At 37.7% G+C, this 15,409-nt stretch overlaps 1 protein-coding gene and 1 long non-coding RNA gene across 4 annotated transcripts in view; one reads left to right on the forward strand and one right to left on the reverse strand.

Moving 5' to 3' along the window:
- Positions 1-1,335: 1,335 nt before the first annotated feature.
- Positions 1,336-14,906, reverse strand: LOC116043693. The gene is made up of 3 exons (XR_004103521.1): positions 14,896-14,906; positions 4,245-4,254; positions 1,336-1,417 (listed from the first exon to the last, which is right to left on the reverse strand). It is a non-coding gene; the product is annotated as an uncharacterized LOC116043693 (long non-coding RNA).
- Positions 14,040-15,409, forward strand: part of mical1 (microtubule associated monooxygenase, calponin and LIM domain containing 1) — a 30,126-nt gene continuing 28,756 nt past the window's right edge. Inside the window, exons 1-2 of one of the 3 annotated variants that reach the window (XM_031290564.2) lie at positions 14,040-14,112; positions 14,781-14,867. Coding sequence is in view for 1 of the 3 variants with exons in the window: in XM_031290562.2 (XP_031146422.1) it covers positions 15,003-15,095 (93 nt within the window). In the remaining 2 variants the exon portion in view is untranslated. Of the gene's footprint in view, positions 14,212-14,780; positions 14,868-14,963; positions 15,096-15,409 lie in introns of those variants that run through there. The other 2 variants (XM_031290563.1, XM_031290562.2) reach the window with 2 other exon arrangements.

Below are 15,409 nucleotides of genomic sequence, written 5' to 3' on the forward strand. Positions count from 1 at the left end.
GTTAGAGGGGAAGACAGAGGGGGGAGCTGCAGTACAATTCTCTGAAATTTTTCCAAACAAATTGCTCTCTCCCCTACAGTTTTCACTCTTCATACATCATTGTTGGTCAAAATGTAGGAAATGTTGTGCCGGACGCAGACATGTAACTTTGGAATCCACCGGACCTAAACTTTTGGCTCTGTTCATACCAACTGCCGATAGAAACAATGAAAAAAAATATCTGAAAGGACACAGACAGTTCCTTGTTTGTTATCTGCTCTGTGTCACATATATTTGACACCACAAACATAAAAACCACATCATTGCGTTCGCCAGACTTTTATCTCTCTTGTGATGATAACATTTTGCCATTTGGACCCACGGTTTTTGAATTACAGAACAAACTTCGGAGGTATAATCATTAAATGGACATTTTTCACCTGTCAAACAAACAGTCTCCCCCTCCCTCCTCTAACACACACAGAAAAGGAGAGTTGGAGAAGAGGAAAAGAGTAGAGGAAGGAAGGAGAAGAAGTGTTATTTGTCAGCTAACATGATGTCATGATGGACTAACTGACCAACTGACTGACTCCTAACTGACTTCAGGCCTCAACACCAACAGCTGTTTTCACAGAGACGAGACTCTAGCGCAGGGGTTTTCAAACTACTAAGGCACCAACCTTGTTTTGAGATAAATGTCTTTTATTCGCGATGTCTTGGATAAGTACTTCATTACCCACAATCCTGAACAATCCTACAGTGATCCCCCTGATTGGTGGAACTCATGCTGGTGAGGAGGGGGAGCTGTCTGTACTCTGTTCACACACACACACACACACACACACACACACAAATTCTCACACATACATACACATTCTCACACACACACACACACACACACACACACACTTACACACACATTCTCTCACACACACACACACACACACACATTCTCACACACACACGTGTCGCATATATTTGACACCAGAAACATAAAAACCACATCAATATGTTCGCCAGACCTTTATCTTAGGGAGGCAATCTGACTTTCACACGAGGCACAGTGAGCTTCCAAATGAAGCCATGTCCACCAACTGCTGCACTGTCTCCTGTACTAAATCATACCAGAAATACCAGGAGAAGAAGAGAAACAGGCCCCTTTTTGGACAGCTGCTGTCCTCACATTTCTTACAAAACACACCATTCTTGCACAGGATGATCAGTAGGGTGTCATATCTCTCACAGTATTAAACATTAAGTGATAGGAGTTACGGTTCTTGAGCTAGGTGCAGGAATATCAAAGGTGCACCAGAGCCTCGTTTCTGTGAGAAGGACTCTCTGAGACAAGAGTCGTCATGGCAACCTTTAACTGTAGTTGGTCATGTGATCTGATCCCTGACATGTTGACCTGTTGCTGTGAAGTGACTGTGCCTAGTCTCTGTGAGAACAGCTGCTGGTGTTGAGGCCTGAGGTCAGTTATCAGGGTCAGTCAGTTGGTCAGTTAGTCCATCATGACATCATGTTAGCTGTCAAATAACACCTCTTCTCCTTTTTCCTCCCCTCTCCTCTTTTCTTTCTCTACTCCTCTCCTCCTCCATTTCTCTTCTCCTCTCCTTTTCTTCTCCTCTTCCTATCTTCCTCTCTTCCTGTGTGTCTGTCTGTTGGTGTGTGTGTAACTCCTGTCCTTTCTTCCTCTCTTCCTCGCCTACTCGTCTCCTCCTCCTTTTCTCTTTTCTTCCTCTCCTATACTAATGGTCAGTTATTCCTTAGGATTATGGTTAATGGTTCATTAAAGGTGCTGTAGGTAGGATTGTGAAGATCCAGGACTCAGCCAAAGAATTTGAACATCGACAACTTCTCAGTCCCTCCCCTCTTTCTGCTAAAGCCCAAAACGGTCTCCTAAGCCCCTCCCCCCACAAGGGAGAATGAATGCCTGTGCATGAGCAGTGATTGACACGCAGTTAGACACCCCCCTGGCCCTGATTGGTGCATCTGAACAGTTAGACACTCCCCCCGCTGGCACTGATTGGTGCATCTGAACAGGGAGCTGTGGATTTTTGCAAATCTCACTACAGGCTGTAGGTGGAGCCAAAGAAGCCAGATTTATTTTTTTAAAATGATCATTCAGTTACAGTTGCTGAGTTTTCTGCCTCCGGTCTTTTACGCTTTTTAGCTTGTGGTTGATCTATAAAGAAATCCAAAATGCGCTTTTGTGCCATGGCTAGCTAACTTCTGTACTGTTTTTGACCAGCCGGGAAAGTTTCCATAACTATCTTCACCACTCATGAATGAGCGTCAGAGGCGCATGGCGCACCTCGCTCTTGGCAAAATCAGCAGATTCATTCTAATCAAATTATGTGTTTATTTCTTACTTACCAAATTTTAAAATGTATTACATTTAATTCGTAATGAAAGGGATTAGGTTTATATTAATAATCAAAGTATTAAAAATAAATTTGTTTATTTTTTTATTATGGTTGTAGTAGTTTCTCCTTTCGCTAGGGGGTGCTGCAGCACCCTCCGCACCCCTAGTTCCCGCGGCCATGGCTGCTTCTTCATCCAAATTGATTATTATATATGTTGTTATATATGATATTGTTCAACTTTTCAAAGACATTCATACTAATTAAACCCATTCCCACTTTTTGAACTATTCTCACTACTTTACCTTCTTGTAACACAATTCAAGTCAGCAATCCGGTGTAGCGTCAGCCTTTCAACATACAGCATTCACACCACAATTTCTTCAGAAATTGCATTCTCTAGTTATTATTATTCCGCTACATTTTTGTCCCGCTACTAGGCCTAGTCAGTAGTTGCCAACACGTGCACACAAAATACATCAAAACGTGTGTAATGACCGTGAATGGTGTGCTATCATTCAAATAAGAGATTTTCCACAAGGTTGTCAAGATATCGGCAAAAAAACGGCACAAAATTTCCCATAGACTTTAATAGGAAATCTTCGGTAAATCGCTTAACATCGCTCAAAACAACCCCTCTTTGGGGCCGTACTGTATCGCCATACTTTAATGTAGAAAAATAATTAAAAGTTTAAACCGAAGACAAGACTTTGGCATTTATTGGGCTGAATGGGCATTCTGATATCAAACACGGTTTCTACCAAATCACAGTTTATGTATCATCTACACTGTAAAAAAAAAAAGTTATTTCACTGGAATTCACTGTATAATTTTACGGATTTTTTCCGTTTTTTCTACATTAAGTGTTAATGCCAGAAAAATACAGAAAAATACTTTTATTTAAAAAAAACCCCATTAAATTAAGGTTTTAGTCTGTACATTGATATAATGAGATAATATAGTTGTTTAACAGGATAATTCCATTGCTTAACGGTCTTGAAAGTTAAATTACATTGAATTTTATGTAAAAAGACAAAAAAAAAACATAATTTTACGGTGTGTAAAATTGAGGCCTCTTTCTGGTTTTTTACTGTTAAACCTTAAATTTAATGTAAAGAAACGTTAAAAAACAATCGTGAAAAAACGGTAAAAAGTCTGGCAGCAAAAGTTGCCAAACACCGTGAAATGAATAAAAATAAAAAACCTTATGTTATTCTACAAAGAATTTATTTTTAAAATACAGATATCTACTGTACATTTTCTGTATTTTCACAGTCCAACTACTGTAGATTTAAAAAGAATTGTAATCAAAAAACATATTTAGAATGTTAAACAAATGTATAAATCTGTACAAACACTGAAAAATATTGCAAAATACCTTAAAATTACATAATTTAAATGAAAACTGCTGTTTTCATACGGTTTTCTTTGGTAAATTCACAAGATTATTCAATCCATCCACAAGAACTCCCTGTTAAAGTACAGATTCCTGGATGTAAAACACATAAAAATTATGTAAAATGACTTTCAAATACCCTCCTTTAGGCGTTTATTTTATGATTATCCAATCTATTTACGGTAAATTCCTGTTTAATACTGTGTTTTTACTGTACAAAAAAGAGAAGATAATGGGATAATACCTTCCAGAAACATTGTAATAATAGTCATTACTTTATATAAACAATATTTGAGAGTATTTACAAGCAACTCTCCAATATATCTACATACTTTTACCATTAATGTATGTTGTTTACTTTAAATAAACATTCATTTATAGTTATTTACATGTCAAATTAATGTAAAATTACCCTATTTGACAGCCCATTAATAGTATCTTAAAAGCTTTAGGCATTTATTTTACATGATTATCCAATCAATTTACAGTAAATTCCTGTTTAATACTGGTTTTCTACTGTACAAAAAAACAATATGTGATAATAACTTGCAGAACCATTATTTTATAGTCATTACTTTATATAAACGTTACAATCAACTCTTCATTATGTCTACAGGCTTTTCCCCATAAATGTATAAGGGTTTACTTTATATAAACAATATTGTATAGTGTTAAAAAGAAACTATCTAATATACTGTACTTTAATCATTAATATATCAGGTTTACTTCATACAAACAATACTTTATAGTGATTAAAAGCAACTATTTAATATATCTACAGACTTATCCCATTAATGTGTGTTTACTTTGTAAAAATATTTGACAATATTTACAATTAACTATCCAATATATGCATCAGAGACTCTTCAGAGGGTAAATATTGGTATAATGTATAGCGGTCCATTTTAGCTTATTCAATGTGGTCTCATACTGTGTGTTAGTGTTTTAATCGCTGTCAAACTTCATCCTGGCCAGTGTCTCTTAATGCAAGTCTACTAAATTCTAGCAATAGAGTAGGACTTGTATTTAGCTTTGCAGTTATTTGAAGAGGGGTTAACAGAGGTACTGAGACAGGTAGGACCAGCCATACCTGTTTAATGCATTCAATGAGGCTGACATGAACCCTCACTGCATGGCCTCAACAACTCCACAGCAAAAACCCACAAGCAATTGTTCTCAATTATAGTTGGATCAATGTAATTATATTAGAAACTACACTACTGTAATATTTTGCAAGCATATTTATGGTAATACAAACAGTAAAACAACTTGGCAGCACACAAGCTTAAAAAGCTATAGGACTACTGCACCAAATCACCACTGGGGCCAAAGATGCTGTATTTAGATCTGTCTTTGTAAAAATAAACATTCTTTCACTTAAATATTTGTGGAAACAAAGCCATAGCTTCAGTTATGGGAATGCATAAGAGACAAGAGTCAACCTAAACTACAGGCCTTGGATGTACATGATGTCTATTTTAGTCCAAGTCTGTGATATGCTCATCACTATATAATCATGTTTTGGTCTGGTGAATTAGTTGACAAAAGAATCGTGCAGCCACAGTTCACATCACATAGGCCCACAACCCTATAGGCCTACAGGATGACGATACAGTACACAGAGAGCCAGGCAGCCTACAGCCTGGGTAAGCCTACATCTTCACCATCCTAATATTTTAGGGGGCATCTGATGTTCTTGCCTCATTTCACTTCCGTGGAGGCCATGGGCCTATTTCAGATTCATGGCCCAACATCTTTTTCCATTGACTGCTTACTTTGCTGATGTCTGCGGTGATGTCTCATACTGTGTCCACTCTGGCTTTTGATGTTTGTTCCTGTCTATGTCATGCAAACAGCTCAGAGCATGAGCTTCCCTCTTATGTGGGGTAGAATGAATATTCATGCATGTCCGGTACCTTAAATGCCTCACCAAGACCTCGGTGATCAGACCACCCCTGCCTCTGAAATTACACTACAATTTCCACTGACTTGCAATGGTTACACAGGCATTGATGCACATATTGGGCAATGTGTGTTTCATTAAGGTGTAACATTAATAAGTTAAATGGATTGCCTGTGCCACAGCTATGCTACACTTTTATAAGGGGTGGAAAATCAATATTAATGCACACCAGTACCTCAAATACAGTATGTACCTGCTTGCCTAACTTGTTCCGCTAGTTCCAACCCTCATACAGTTTAATTCAACCCTGCGTTGATAGGAAAGTGTGTCCCCTCCTATGAAAGTCATGCCTACCGACAAACAGTATGGACATCTGCAACATTATGCTTATTTGAGAAATTATCTGTGATTTCATTTAAAAACTGAAGGAGTAGGCTTTTCATAAAAGGCTGTTAATCCACTTTAAAAACGTTGGAGTCTTCCAATACAAACTCCAAACTGTTTTAGGCAAGGCTCAGTGAATGTTATGAAAATAAGCAATTCAGAAATTTGGGGACGTTTTTACTGTTTTTCCCAATTCCCCACAGTCAGAAACTAATATGCATGCGGGACAGACCTCTTTTTAATGTATTTGGTGTACTTCAAATAGAATATGTAGCATACACGTTCTTTTCCTTATGAAGTTAAAATTGTTGTTAAAACAATTTTTCTTAATATTAAGAACCAAAGTGAGTCACAGTGTTCAACAAAATGCAAGGTCATTGTGCAGTCTACTGCACCCTCAAATCATTTTGCCTCTCCCCACTTTCTACAGGTCAAAGGGAACAAAGAGTTTTTCATGGGCTGAGGTAATATACGGTGAATAAAGACAGGGAGGACACAGTATGAATAAAGCTTTACATTGGTGTGCAATATATTTTTTTCAATTTAGCAATACATGCAATGTGTGAAAGACTGGGAAGGGATGCTAGGGCTCAACAGTTCAACCAAGGCTTCTAGCATCAACGTGAACATTGATAATCAGGGCGTGAAGCGATGTAAGACCTTAAAATGGTTGAAAAAACAGAAATGTAAACAGAAATGGTCTCTTTAGTCTAGGCTATGTGCTTCAGGAAAGTGCGCGCAGATTCAAATAATTGAATGTTGCACAATCATTGGATGAATCATGCCGGGCAGAGACGATCTTGACCAATGATATTGTTTGACTTCATGGGGGGCTGTGCTAACGTCAAACTCATCTCGACGCAGAGACAGTGTGGATAATAATGTAACGCAGGAGTCAGGACTTCTCCACGATGATTCACATTCAGCTTTCACTTAAGGTAAAGTAATACTTTTCTTTTTATGTACATGCAGTTTCCTCACGAGATATCAACTGGACACGAGTTAAGATAACACTTGCATACGTTTCACAATTTTAAAATGTCAGCAGGGATAACGTTAGCATTTGCCGTTTATGTGCCTTATCAAAGTGTGTCAGGCGTTAGCTAACGTTACATTAAGACTGTCCTTATGTAATGTTAGCCTTGAATGTGAACCATGCACCAATCGTAATTTTAGCTAGCTAGCTAGCTAAATATATAACAGTTAACTAGACAGTTAGACAGTTTAGCAGGTCAGCTTGATTTGCTGGGTACTAGCTAATACTAGTAATTAAAGAAACGTTATAACGCTCCGTTGCTCCTAACGCTAGTAGTTAAAGCACCCATATTATGCTCATTTTCAGGTTCATACTTGTATTTTAAGGTTGTACCAGAATAGGTTTACATGGTTTAATTTTCAAAAAACACCATATTTTTGTTGTACTGCACCGCTCTCTCTCACTGCTGCAGATCCTCTTTTCAGCTGGTCTCTGTTTTAGCTACAGAGTGAGACCTCGTTTCTTCTTCTTCTTCTGTACTATCTTTGATTGCACTGCACATGCTCAGTAGCTCAGATGTAGATCATGTCAGCTAGCTAGCTCCATAGGCAGTAAAAGAAAGGCTGTTTCTACAACTTCGGTCAGTTACAAGGCAGGATTAGCAGGGAGACTTCTAAATGAGGGCGCACATGTAAGTAGTTCTTTTGTAGATTATGGTGAACTTGTGTGTGTTGTAGAAGTGCTTTGCTAGGTAGCATGCTAGCGTTAGCATGCTAACGCTAATGCTAACGCTAACGCTACGAGCTAATGGTTGCGTTTAGCCTGCTTGTTTCGGCTTGTGACGTCACAAGCCCTGCCGATTTTGAACAGCTCACCCGGAGACTGAAGGCAGGACACATTCAGAAACCGTATCTCACTCTAAACAGCATGGATGGATTTTTTTCAAAGTTTGTATGTGTGTGGAAGCACTAGAGACACAACATAACAACCCAAATCCCAGAAAAAGTGATTTTTTCATAATATGGGCACTTTAACATTACTGTTAACTAACCAGTAACCCGCCGTTTAACGTTACCACCTAGCTAGGTTATGCCTCAAGTTTACATAAGCTATCTCAGCTGACTAACTTTACGTTGGTTCTACTTTATGAACAGTGAACCACACGTTGTAACAACAAGAAGTTACAACTTGACATTAAACGGAGCGTCTGCTTTGTGGACCACAACATCTTAATTTGAACGTGATCGTTATTTTCACTCATGATTCAGTGTGTCCAACTTAACATTACCATTCTGTCTTTCCAGAGAGAATATTTCCATTCCCGCTTTCCACATAAAAATAAATGGACAGGGAATTGAACAAACTCAGAAATAAGATATAGGCTACCTGCTCTATTTATAAGTGTTTCTTCCTCCAGACAATTGCACTCAGTCTGTAATTAAATATGTATTTTAAGTTTAATTTTTGCTGTAAATCAAAATAAATAAATACCTGGTGGTCAATGCTGGCAAGCCTCCACAAAATACTACTGTTACAGTAATGTTCAAATCTCACCCTAATTCTTTAATCCTTGTTTAGGCAAGATGGAAGAAAGAATACCAAGATAAGAAGATCAAGAAGATTAAGAAAGCTAAAGTAAATAGATGTTCACCCTACAGTATCACACGTTATCATCTGTACCTTACCACATCTTTCTCACCCATGTTATGGCTTTCATTCTGTGTTCAGTTTGACAAGGATCAACAGACCAGACAGCTCTCCCACAGCCAGCCTGAGAACCTGCTTTACGGTCTGAATAGCCTGGGTGAAGTTGAAGACTCGTGCATCAGATGGCTGAGAAAAGGATAGCCCAGAGCAAGAGGGAGCCCAGCAGAGGCTAAGAAGGAGGCAGCAAAGGAGTTCACAAACACACATACAGCTAATGGAGGTACCGAATGACAGGTCCATTTCAGAAAGCAGGTTTAGTGAAAACTCTGAGTTTGTTAACCCTGAGATGAGGGTAACTCTGGGTTTTCCGTTTCAGAAAGAGAGGTAACCTAACCTCGGACTCTGTGAACCTAACCTAGTCGGGAACAGGTTTTCTTCTTTCAGTCTCCTCCCTCTGACACAGCTCTCTTTCATTTCATCATTCATAATTGCAGTCTGTATCAGGCGCATTTTAGCGCAGTTTGTTATCGGCATGAATAAAAAAACAGGGTTGGTTTATTAACCATGTTAGGCAGATTATAAAACGTTTTTTTTTCCTCAAAACATGCAATGTCCTTTTGTCGACGATCCCAGTGATGTAGAAGCTGTATTACTTTGCAGGGAGTTAAACATACGTCAGGAGATGATATTGAGGCCCCGACGCATTTTAATTTCCAGATAACTACCTATTTGAGCGGTACCGTTTTTTTCTTCCCAGTCTATCAGTTATGTATCCTACATAACCTTTTCCGTCCTCATATCACTAACGTCACCCATCGTGGACATGCTCTACATCCCAGCACATTATTTGTGTCACATTACATTTTTTTGCAAACAACAGTTTTCTTTACAACATTGGTGATGCGGAGCATATTAGTTAAGCTGTATAGCAAAGCGCCGTCAGAAGAGTGTGACTCACTCTGAAAGGTTTTTTAAACGTTTGTGTTCCCTGGACACAAACCAGTAAGAGCCATTAAAAAAAGAGTTCCACAGTATTGCAGGTGAATGATGTAAACCCTTTGAAATATGAGATTATGAATTATAGTTCTGTTGATGATGGTGCTGCAGCCTCAGAATGGGATTAGTAGGCCTAGGACTTTTATAGATTATAGGTTCAATACCATTTCACCAGTAATATTATACTTATGATTAAATATGATATACACTATATTGGAACTAACGCATTTACTCTAGCAGCAATTTTCTCCCACGCAAATTCTCTCTTTTAAAGCAGCCACTGTGTTGCTTTTTTAACTAAATACATGTTCAAACTCACTGTATGTGCAGTATTTCTGCCCACCAGTTTGTTTGTGGTTGTTACCATGGTGAATCGTAGTATCATGGCTCCATTCATGCTGCCTGAAACTGAAAACTCAGAGTTTCCCATCTCAGGGTAAATCAACTCAGATATCAGGGTTACACTCAGAGTTTGTTAAACCTCCTTCCTGAAATGGGCCCCTGCATTGTTAACGGTTGCTTTACCTGGTCTGTGCTTGTAAATAAAACAAACCGGATTTGGATTTGTAACATTGTTACACCCCTTTTTGTTGGTACAGCCTTACTTGAGTCTAAACACAGTGACTTGGGACTTGTTCAAGACGGTGAAGGTTAAGATTTGTGACTTGCACATGTGTGACTTAAGACCGTTACACACTGGGGGCGTGACGAATAAGCGACGCCAATATGCAAAATAATCGCCTGTGAATATTTCACATCAAAACTATTCACACCGGCAGCGATGCAAATTTGTGACAGTTTTCAATAAAAGGTTTGGATATACACGCCAGCTCATCTACAATGTCAGTAGGACAGATGCTGAAGAGAGCGAGAAAGTGACGGAAGATGTGGTGTGAGCGGACGAGAAAGAGAGAGCAGTCGGAGCAGAGGAGAGTTAACGTTTAGTGGTGAAGATATGAAGTGATTGTACAGCAGCTAGATTCTGCAGTTTGACAACAAATAAATGCAGCAGCTCCTCAAAAGCACCAAAAGGTGTCCTGTCTGGTTTCCAGGCTGCTGAGTGGAGGGACGGGGGCTAGCTTCGGATACGTCCCAGGAAAAGCTGTAACACTAAGCTACTGTAAGTTATTTATTGAGTTTCCTCTAACTCTAATTGAGTATACAGTTAATACTCAATTGAATTCCCTCTGCAAAACAGTGTAGCATATGTCTCGGGCTTATTGTGAAAGGTAAAAACGGAAAGAATGTTTCTGGCATACGCTGCCATTGTAAAGGTTGAAAGGAGTAATAAAGTTTGCTGACGTACAGTCTGTAGTTGGGACAGCAGCCTCTGTGTTGTTGTTTGGTGATCCTCATAAGTAAACACTACTTGTGACAAAAACAACAGTTCGAAAAAATATATTGACATGCGAAATAATCGTCCCTGGTGTGCAATGGTCTTTAATCTCACCTCTGATATTTTTGATTAAGAGCTACTCTCTGGCGAAGCCACAAACCAGAAATGTAAGACTCAAACTATGATGTCATCAGGTTACTAAGCTGCTTCATAGACAATGAATGTGAAACTAATTTTGTAGAATAAAAAAAAAACCAAACGAGGTTTATTCTATGTTAGCATTTTATTTCTGAAACAGAAACTCTACCCGTTACCTCTGAACATCCCCCTGGGTGATCTCAGTGTCATCTTTCAAATATTTCTCAATTCATTGTTTTTGGAAAAGGTCCAGACATTATATCAGATGACATCACAAATTTGAGTTTTTAGATTTTGGAGAGAGTTGTTCATGTTCACTGACATTTTTAACACACATGTATGAATTCCCAAATTGCCCATAGTTCCCCTTTTGCTATAATTCAATGTACCAGACAGTTTTTGCTCCCATAAGTTTATTCATATGTGAACTTTAAGGATAGCACTGTTTAAATAGTGCATTTCTTTGTAAAGCATGCAGTAAATGGTCATTCTATAATACTTTCTGGTTATGATACATCTTAAAATCTCATACATCTCAAATAGGGATCTTCAGTGAATGGATTGGACAATGCTGTAAAATGTCAGCAGAAAAAATTAGATATTTATAAAAGTAGTTGATGCAATTGCACTTTTACATAGCCCTTTTGGTTTTTGTACATTCAAAACCCCATTTACTAATGAGGAAGTTGTGAACATATATTGGTTAGTAATAGTAATTACTGTCAAATAATGTTTATGAAGTAAATCCCATGCACTTATAAGAAAAGTCTGTAGATATATTGGTGTTGCTTGTTATTACTGTCAAATGAAGTTTATATAAAATAAACATGTATGTACATATAATGGAGAGTTGCTTGTTATTACTGTCAAATAATGTTTATATAAAGTAAACCCCCTGCTTCAATGAGGAAAAGTCTGTAGATATACCAGACAGTTGCTTTTAAGTTACTATAAAACAATGTTTATATAAAGTAACCTCATATATTAATAGTAAAGGTATGTAGATATATTGGAGAGTTGCTTCTAAATTACTATAAAACTATGTTTATATAAAGTAAACCCCGTACAATAATGGTAAAAGTATATATATATATTGGATAGTTGTTTGTAATTACTATAAAGAACAGTTTATATAAAGTAAGCCCCCATACAATAATGAGGTACAGTCTGTAGATATACTGGATAGTTGCTTGTTATTACGGGCAAATAATGTTTATATAAAGTGAACACCCATACAATAATGGTAAAACTATGTGTATATATTGGATATTTGCTTGTATATATAAAGTAAACCTTGTATATTAATGGTAAAAGTATGTAGATATATTGGAGAGTTGCTTGTAAATACTCTCAAATATTGTTTATATAAAGTAATGACTATTATTACAATGTTTCTGGAAGGTATTATCCCGTTATCTTCTCTTTTTTGTACAGTAAAAAAACAGTGTTAAACAGGAATTTACCGTAAATAGATTGGATAATCATAAAATAAATGCCTAAAGGAGGGTATTTGAAAGTCATTTTACGTAATTTTTATGTTTTACATCCAGGAATCTGTACTTTAACAGGGAGTTCTTGTGGATGGATTGAATAATCTTGTGAATTTACCAAAGAAAACCGTATGAAAACAGCAGTTTTCATTTAAATTATGTAATTTTAAGGTATTTCTGCAATATTTCTTAGTTTTGATAAAGATTTATACAGTTGTTTAACATTCTAGAAATGTTTTATAACAAGAATTTGTTTTAATTCTACAATAGTTAGACTGTAAAAATACAGAAAATATTTACAGGAAATTTCTGTATTTAAAAAAAGAATTTTTCTGTAAAATAATGTAAGGTTTTTTACTGTAATTTGACGGTAAGTGTTTGGCAACTTTGCTGCCAGACTTTTTACCGTTTTTTTACGATTTTTTTTTTTACAGTGTAGTGTTCAGACCGTTTCAGATTTTCCAATGTGTGTGTATGGGGCTGGAATGTTGAGAGTTAGAGGGGAAGACAGAGGGGGGAGCTGCAGTACAATTCTCTGAAATTTTTCCAAACAAATTGCTCTCTCCCCTACAGTTTTCACTCTTCATACATCATTGTTGGTCAAAATGTAGGAAATGTTGTGCCATGTAACTTTGGAATCCACCGGACCTAAACTTTTGGCTCTGTTCATACCAACTGCCGATAGAAACAATGAAAAAAAAATATCTGAAAGGACACAGACGGTTCCTTGTTTGTTATCTGCTCTGTGTCACATATATTTGACACCACAAACATAAAAACCACATCAATATGTTCGCCAGACCTTTATCTCTCTTGTGATGATAATATTTTGCCAGTTGGACCCACGGTTTTTGAATTACAGAACAAACTTAAGAGGTATAATTATCATTAAATGGACATGTTTGACCCATTAAAGATACTGTTTCCCCCTCCCTCACTGTGGAAATCACCATAGCAACAAGTTCTGACACACACACCTTCTATCATGGAGACTCTTTACTGTAGGCCGTGCTGTCCTCTCTTTTCAGGACATGTCAAACAGCAGATTTACTGTTAGCCAGTGTTATTCGGATGTGCACCAAGTAGTAGGCACACTGTCAAAATGTCTTGCAGAAGTTTCTAGTTATATATTATATATTTTCCACATACAGAAGTTGTGGTCTGTGTGGACCCCAAACAACGAGGAAGTAATTATGTCACAGTCAACTAAACAAAAGGGTGTACTGAAATACTTTCCACAATTGTGTAAAAAAAAAAAAAAAAAAAAGGTACATTATTATTATTATTGTTGTTGTTATTATATAATTGGAGAAGATATATCATTCATGTGCATCACTGATTCATACATGATAATGCCCTTAGGACCGCCACATAATTTTACCCCACCTAGTCGTGACGTGCGCTGGTGCTCGCGCAGTGTCTGTAACGTTGGCAGTTTGGTCTGTAGCTTTACCAGAAGGTCCCGGAAGAGGCTCCACTCGTGCAGTATGAGCGCGAGGCGCAGGTGAGCGAGCGCACACTTTATAGGCTACATGTAAACAAAGAAAACAAACATGGAAAACTACCCAGACGACACAGTTTCACGGACACGACTTTTAAGCTGGTAATGTAACTTTTTGCGACGCTTTTTATGACACTGCTCATTTGACTTGGAACATTTTTTTGTATCGTTCATTTTCTTTCATTGTGCGGGGTGACTTTTTGTGTTAATACTTAAGTTATCTTTTAAGTTCAAAAAGTTGACCGCTGTGCTAATGCTTTCTGGTGATATTAAGTGTAACTTTTGTAGTTCACTCCCACTACAAAATACACGAATGAATGAATGAATGTTGTTCATATAGCTCTATGTAAACCATATGTCCTGTGTCCACGCTCTCATAGCTTAAATCTGGATGCTAGCCACTTGATAACGTGCTGTGACTGCAACCTGCTCTGGCATAGCAAATCACATTTAGTGCCACACCTTCCTATTAATTTATGAGCTTCCTATCATTGTGAGGTCTTACATTTGAAAGGTTATGTTTCAATGTCACTCTACAAACTGTGGATGTCTGTTGTAACCAGAGAAATGCAGGAAATTACATGTTTTTTTATTTTGTTTCCTTTCCTCTCTCTCTATCCATTCCTCTCATCCTCCCTTCTGTTTTCTTTTTCCTTTCCCAATCCTGGCAGGCTGGAGATCTGTGTTTGATCCAACATCCTGATACACACAGCGTTGCCAGACACACTGTGCAGAGCTTACACATGTAGCCTAATAAGGTGGGTCAATCCAATGTAATCCAATCACCTTTTAAATCCTGGTTTCTTCTGTCTCATCTTGTCTACAGCATTCCTGCTAAAACTCGTCTCTTTCGTAGGAATTGCTTAACACGAGTCAGATGATGATGACTGTGTATGTGTGCGCGCATTTGTGTGTCTACCTTTGCCACAGATGACACTTCATTCAGCATGACCATCCACAAACTATATTTAGCAGTGTCACAAAAGGTGACTTTAACCACGCTAATTTATGCTTTTATGTTTGTGCTATATCTTCTGTTTTAACCAGCTTGAAAAGTGTGCACTAGCATCAGAACAGAGTATAAATACAGCAGCAGCCTCCTTGAGAATTAGATAAAAGATGATCTTCTGAGTTATTTTTAGTTTTGACAGGTTGTCTTGTCTTCACAGGCCATTTCGTGCTTGCTTAAAATGTTTTTACTCTGGCAGAACACTGGCTCTATTAGCAGCCGGCTAGTAGACTTTCACCTTGATTCAACATTGATTAATCATTTCCGACCAAAGGGAACTACACTGTACAC

This window comes from Sander lucioperca, chromosome 12 (genome assembly GCF_008315115.2).
Source record: "Sander lucioperca isolate FBNREF2018 chromosome 12, SLUC_FBN_1.2, whole genome shotgun sequence".
In the NCBI taxonomy this organism is placed as follows: Eukaryota; Metazoa; Chordata; class Actinopteri; order Perciformes; family Percidae; genus Sander; species Sander lucioperca.